We start from the raw sequence: 5731 nt of genomic DNA, 5'->3' as shown, positions 1-5731 counted from the left end.
GTGAATTTTGTGGATTTGTGTCACAGCACCACCTGCTTGTCAGTGGAGCACAGGATTATTTGCCGTAAATGTGACTTTACCCAAATTCCAGGTTTTAGTGCACGGAATAAGTCTTAATAATTACAAATATACTTAATGGAGTTCTTTTTTTTCCTTCTCTCCCTCTCAAATCCTATCCACCTCCCTTCTCCATCCCTGTGTTCCTCCTCTTCTCCAGTGTGTCCGATGGGTGGAGGGGTCACCCGGCTGTATAACGCCCTGACTCAGACCTTCAGCAGCAGCAGCAGCAGCAGCCGTCCTCTCCCTCTCCCCACATCCCACCTCGACCCCCACCAGCATCCAGACACGGACCTGGATCCAGCTTTCTGCCAGGTGACTACTTCATTCTTTTGTTCATCCCATCTTTTTTTTGCTCAAAGTGTAGTTTTCTGAAGTGAAGCAGGAGATACAAAAGCTGTGTCCAGTACAGAAAATTGTCTCCCAAGGTTAAAACAGTTTCAAGTGTTACGGTTTTAAAGGCACCTGGTTTGATATTTGGTCGTCGTCAGCATTCGGCAGGATGCACAAGACATAAATTTAAGCTAATTGGTCATGGTGGTCATGTGTCCCTTGCAGGAGCGGCAGGGGCCCCCTGTGTGTCCCCGCGACCCGCTGGAGCTGCTCCGGCAGTGTGAGGAGGCGCTGAGGGACCGACCGCCTCGCTTCCACAGGAGCTTCATCCACCCCAGTGATGGAGACGGCACCCCCAGCAGCCCCATCAGGGTGATGCAGTGGAACATACTGGCCCAAGGTTGGCTACTTAATTAGATTTATGACTCTGTGTAATGCCGCGTTCATGTCACGTCGGATTTACCGTAAATACGACCTGCTGACCGGGAAAAAGCGTTCAGTAAACAGTAGTAAGTTGGACATGTGGGCTCCGATTTGTCCCACTTGGCATCACAAATTGCGGAGGTGTGTCAACACAGTCAGAAAACATGGCAGCAAATCCAGTGATGCCCAAGATGATAAAAATCAAAATTGGCAGTTATACTCTATTCACACAAATAGAATCAACTCTGCTTACAAAAAGTGAGCGATATCTGCTGCAGTTAGATTATGGCTGATTTGAAATTCATAAAAATGATTTTGGATGTGGGTGTTTCAGTGAGTTAAAGGACATTCCAATTTTGTTTTTGTTTTTTTAAGTTTGTGCCAATCGTCAAGGTTGCCCCTCTCCTTTATATTATTGCTGGTAGAGTCTGCACACAGTCAGTCATCAGGGCTTGTTTTCCTCCCTTCAGAAGAAGCCATCTGCTGCCAGTCATTCTTATGCAGTATGAAAAACGAGAATAACAGTAAGTAAAAACTTACTGTTATTCACCTGACGCCCACAGGGAGAAATGGAAGTCTCTGTCAGGAAATAATCCCTCAAAACATGTCGCTTTGCAAACTTTACCATCACATCCACGTCTTCATGTGGGGCGTCAAAACAACACGATGAAAATGAGTAAATGTTAAAAAATCTAATTATATATGGCATTACAACATCATTGAGGGAAATGTAGACGTAGACAGAAGTAAATTGGCTGCAACTCTAAATGACACCAATACTCTCCTTTAAACACGTGAACGCTTCCAAGTTGTAGAAACTAGATCCCATCCCGTTCTTCCTCTTCTTCGGATGTGACATGAACGCAGCATTACCCCATACCACATATATGTTAAAAATAGAATGTACAGGCTCAAGTTTGACTTCTTAATGCTCAAGTTTGATCTCTCCTCTGTCTCCTGTCCTCCAGCGCTGGGTGAGGGAGTTGACAGTTTTGTCCAGTGTCCCCTGGAGGCCCTCAGCTGGTCCCAAAGGAAGTACCTCATTTTAGAGGAGATCCTCACCTACCGACCTCATATCCTGTGTCTACAGGAAGTAGACCACTACTACGACACCTTCCAGCCAATCCTGGCGGGCCTGGGTTACAGCAGCAACTTCTGCCCCAAGCCCTGGTCGCCGTGTTTGGATGTTGAGGGCAACAATGGACCAGATGGCTGCGCACTGTTCTTCGATCAGTCGCGCTTCGAGTTCGTGGACAGCGTGGGCATACGCCTCTCCGCCATGCTGATTCCAACAAACCAGGTGAGTGAACGATGGCTAGAATATGTAAATTTCACTTCTAAAACTTTACTTTGTGCACTTACTTTGCCTTTGTACCTTATGTCTGATGTATTTCACATTATTCACATAGATAGAAAGCCATTCCCAAGCACCTCTGACAGTTGACATGCTGCTCTCTTGCCACAGGTTGCCGTGGTGACGATGCTACGGTGTCGACTCACAGGGAGATGTGTGTGCGTGGCGGTGACGCACCTGAAGGCCCGCAGCGGCTGGGAGCGACTCCGCAGCTCCCAGGGCTCCGACCTCCTGCGCCAACTCCAGAACTTCGTCCAGAAATGCCCCGGCGGGCCTCCGGGTGCTCCCGCCATCGACTCGGACACGCCTCTGCTCATTTGCGGCGATTTCAACGCGATCCCGACTGAGGACGTTTACCGGCGTTTCGCCTTGTCGCCTCTCGGTTTGGACTCGGCCTATAAGAAGCTTAGCCGGGACGGTTTGACGGAGCCAGAGTACACGACGTGGAAGATTCGGCCTACGGGGGAATGCTGCAGCACACTGGACTACATCTGGTACTCTCAGAATAAGCTGAGTGTGGAGGCGGTTTTGGACATGCCCACTGAGGAGCAGATTGGGCCAAACAGGCTTCCATCCTATAATTATCCATCTGACCATCTTTCTCTGGTGTGTGACTTCAGCTTTAAAGAGGAGGAGTGAAAGACTGAGGAAGGTACGAACTAAAAAACAGGAAGGGACAAACTTGAGAAGAGACTTGTGGCCTCTGGGTCGGCTTCACTTGACGAGTTCGTGTGTCAGTGGAAGGCGGGTTACTGTGACTGAGATGGAGAAGGTCAGGTAACTTATGACACTCAAGCTGCAGGATCACACACTGCAGCAAAGAAGTCCTACCTCCCCTGACTTAACACTAAAGCTGAACTGTTGTTGCGTCCCACATGTGAGACGTGTAAACACACATCACTGAAACATTGAAACCAACGGATGGAGTTGGTTTCGGTCAGATCTTCAATTTTGTCGTGTGATCACTTCAAAGGATAATGCTGTTCTACAATTAAGATGCTGTTAGCCTCCACCAACCTGGAAAAGCTAAAGAGTGGTTTATGCTGCTGATGTCATGTAAGAATTTCACAATTGAATTGGTGTTTTTTACGTAAAGATTTGAATGTTGAATAACTTTGAGAAATCAAAACTGGTTCAGTTAGGTACATTTTAGTGCACGAGTATCGGGAAACATGAAATGTCAGCTCACTTTGCAATATCCAAAAGACATGCAACTTTATAAAATGTATGTGTAAGGATATTTTAATACATGAAACCACTGAATTGGGCTTTTCAGAGCATTTGTAGCTAAAGTACAATAGTTCCTACTTGGGTCCATTTGTTTGCACAGCTGTGTACTGACTGAACGCTGGGAAAGACACCGCTGGCTAAAAAACACAGCAGCACATCAAAGCTATATACAGACACTCGTCCGATTTGCACCATACTTGTAAGACACTGTAAGTACTAATGGTACTTAGATGACACCTACTTTGTGTAAAAGCCTGTTCTTATTTGATGCCTTTGTTATTGCAAATGATTGTACCTTAACCCCAAACACTCATGCTGTTTCATGTTTTTTATTTATCAGTTCAAAATAATCCTGAGATTGAGTGTTGTTGATTAACTGTAATAACAGTTGTACTTGATGCTGCCAATGTACTACAGAATGAATGAGAATAAAGTGTTTTTGCAGTATACTTGTGCAGTTTATTTTTCCCCTGATCACCATTGCTTCTGCAATACAGTATTAGGTATAGGCTCAATACTGATATCCATTTTCTAAATTAGATGGATTGAAGTTAGATAGATTGTAAAATATACCAGGTAAATAGCTCATTTACCATGTAAAAAGCTCAATTTGCTAGTAATATAGGCAGCCGTCTCATCCCCAGTTTTAAGACATTGGAGGCGTTGGATACTTTACAATGCAAAACTCGTTTGATTAACCTTCCAGACCGTCTAAACCTCTCCACAGCACTATGGACTATGGCCCTTACCTCTTCACGGCTTACTTTTGGTTGCTGATAATTTTGGTGATCTAGGAATTAAAGCTTACTCTACTGTTCCACTTTGTAAGTCATTCTGGATGAGAGAGTCAGCTTAAGTTTTACTATTTAAAATGTAATGTAAATGTGACAGAGAAGCCTTTGCACTGTGTGGAATTTAAGTAGCAACTCAAATCTCTTTTCAACTCTGACTGGTTCAACACCGCCAGCTCAAATATTTGTTTCAGCTTTGAATCTAGTATTTCATTTCTGTGTATAAATGGAGAAATTAAGAAATCGTTTATCTCAGTTTAGGTATCAATGAAACAATGAGGTCTGTGAACTTAACCAAGTATGTCAAACATGCAAAGCGACCACAGCGACAGTCGGCATAGAAAACATGTGTGCTACATTCTAGTCTCAACGTGACAAAATAAACTATAGTGTTATCACTGGTTAAAAATGAAGGTTTGTTCTTGCCAATCAGATTTGCTTGTGTAAATTACCTTCAAATCTAGGTGCCACTTCATCCTTTCTTTCCTGAACAGTTTTTGATATGTAAGGGATGGACAAACTAACCAAAACAACACATGAAAAGGACTAAGTTTGAGGTAACTAAATCACAACTTTGAAGGCAGCTACACAAGTGAATCATATCAAGTACAGTTCGATTTAGTATTATGTGTCAGCTTTAAAACAGGTCTGACAATCACCATTTCAAAGAGGCCAAATAGTCGATACCCAAAGTGCAGGTGCATCAGTCACAAAAACTGCAAAATTATTTAACGTGGCTGGAAGAATAGTCTAAAAAATCTAGACATTTGCCAAACATGGACAAACTGCATCAGCAGAGAGGAAGAGCGGTCGCAAGTCGAAGCTCACTGACAAGGATAGACAGACAACTGACAGGATAGTTGCTCACTCAACACCTCAAAAGTACAGTATCGCCTAAATAAGTGAGCACAGAACTGAATCAACACCTGTGTGACAGTCTCAATAAAAACTGTATGCTGTGAGCTTCACAAAGCTGTTATTTATGGCAGGGCTGCCATTCATAAACTGCTTGTATCCAAAGCCAACACACAAATACGCATAACCTGGTGTAAGGAGCACAAAACCTCAACTCCTGAGCAATGGAAAATGTCCTATCGTCTCATGAGTCATCTTTCATCTTTTTCCCCCCCACACATGGGCAGGTTTATGTTTGGAGAAAGCCAAAGGAGGCCTTGATTCTGTTATACATGTTGGTGGAAGTCAAATGTCTTCCATGGCGTCCACAATCACCAGATCCAAACATCTTTGAACCTTTATGGGAAGTTCTGGAGCGCAGAGTGTGAAGTAGGTTTCCACCTCCTTTCCGTCTCTCAAAGAACTGGAGGATTTCCTCAATGAAGAATGGTCTAACATCATACGTTTCATATATAATTAGGCGTTAACAATATTTTGGCCACCCCCTGTATTCTCTATCTAGGGTCTCGCTACTGTTTTCAGCATGTAGTAATGTCTACCTGCGTTCACACACATGTGACAACTATCATTACATAAAATGTTTAAAACCATGGGAAAAAAACCAACAACTTTCAGGTTTCAAATGTCT

General features: G+C 43.7%; 1 protein-coding gene across 2 annotated transcripts in view; it reads left to right on the top strand.

Moving 5' to 3' along the window:
• Positions 1-3846, top strand: part of LOC139642618 (nocturnin-like) — an 11278-nt gene extending 7432 nt beyond the window's left edge. For both annotated transcript variants that reach the window (XM_071517544.1, XM_071517543.1), the window contains exons 2-5: positions 218-372; positions 616-790; positions 1782-2113; positions 2279-3846. In XM_071517544.1, coding sequence (XP_071373645.1) covers positions 226-372; positions 616-790; positions 1782-2113; positions 2279-2806 — 1182 coding nt within the window. In that variant the 5' untranslated portion in view covers positions 218-225 and the 3' untranslated portion in view covers positions 2807-3846. The remainder of the gene's footprint in view (positions 1-217; positions 373-615; positions 791-1781; positions 2114-2278) is intronic.
• Positions 3847-5731: the final 1885 nt, after the last annotated feature.

This window comes from Centroberyx affinis, unplaced genomic scaffold (assembly GCF_046629955.1).
Source record: "Centroberyx affinis isolate AG114_WGS23_722 - 3 ecotype Tasmania unplaced genomic scaffold, CSIRO-AGI_Caff_v1 ptg000501l_1, whole genome shotgun sequence".
Classification (NCBI taxonomy): Eukaryota; Metazoa; Chordata; class Actinopteri; order Beryciformes; family Berycidae; genus Centroberyx; species Centroberyx affinis.
Note: the sequence above shows the minus strand (reverse complement) of the source record. Positions and strands in the feature narration are given on the sequence as shown.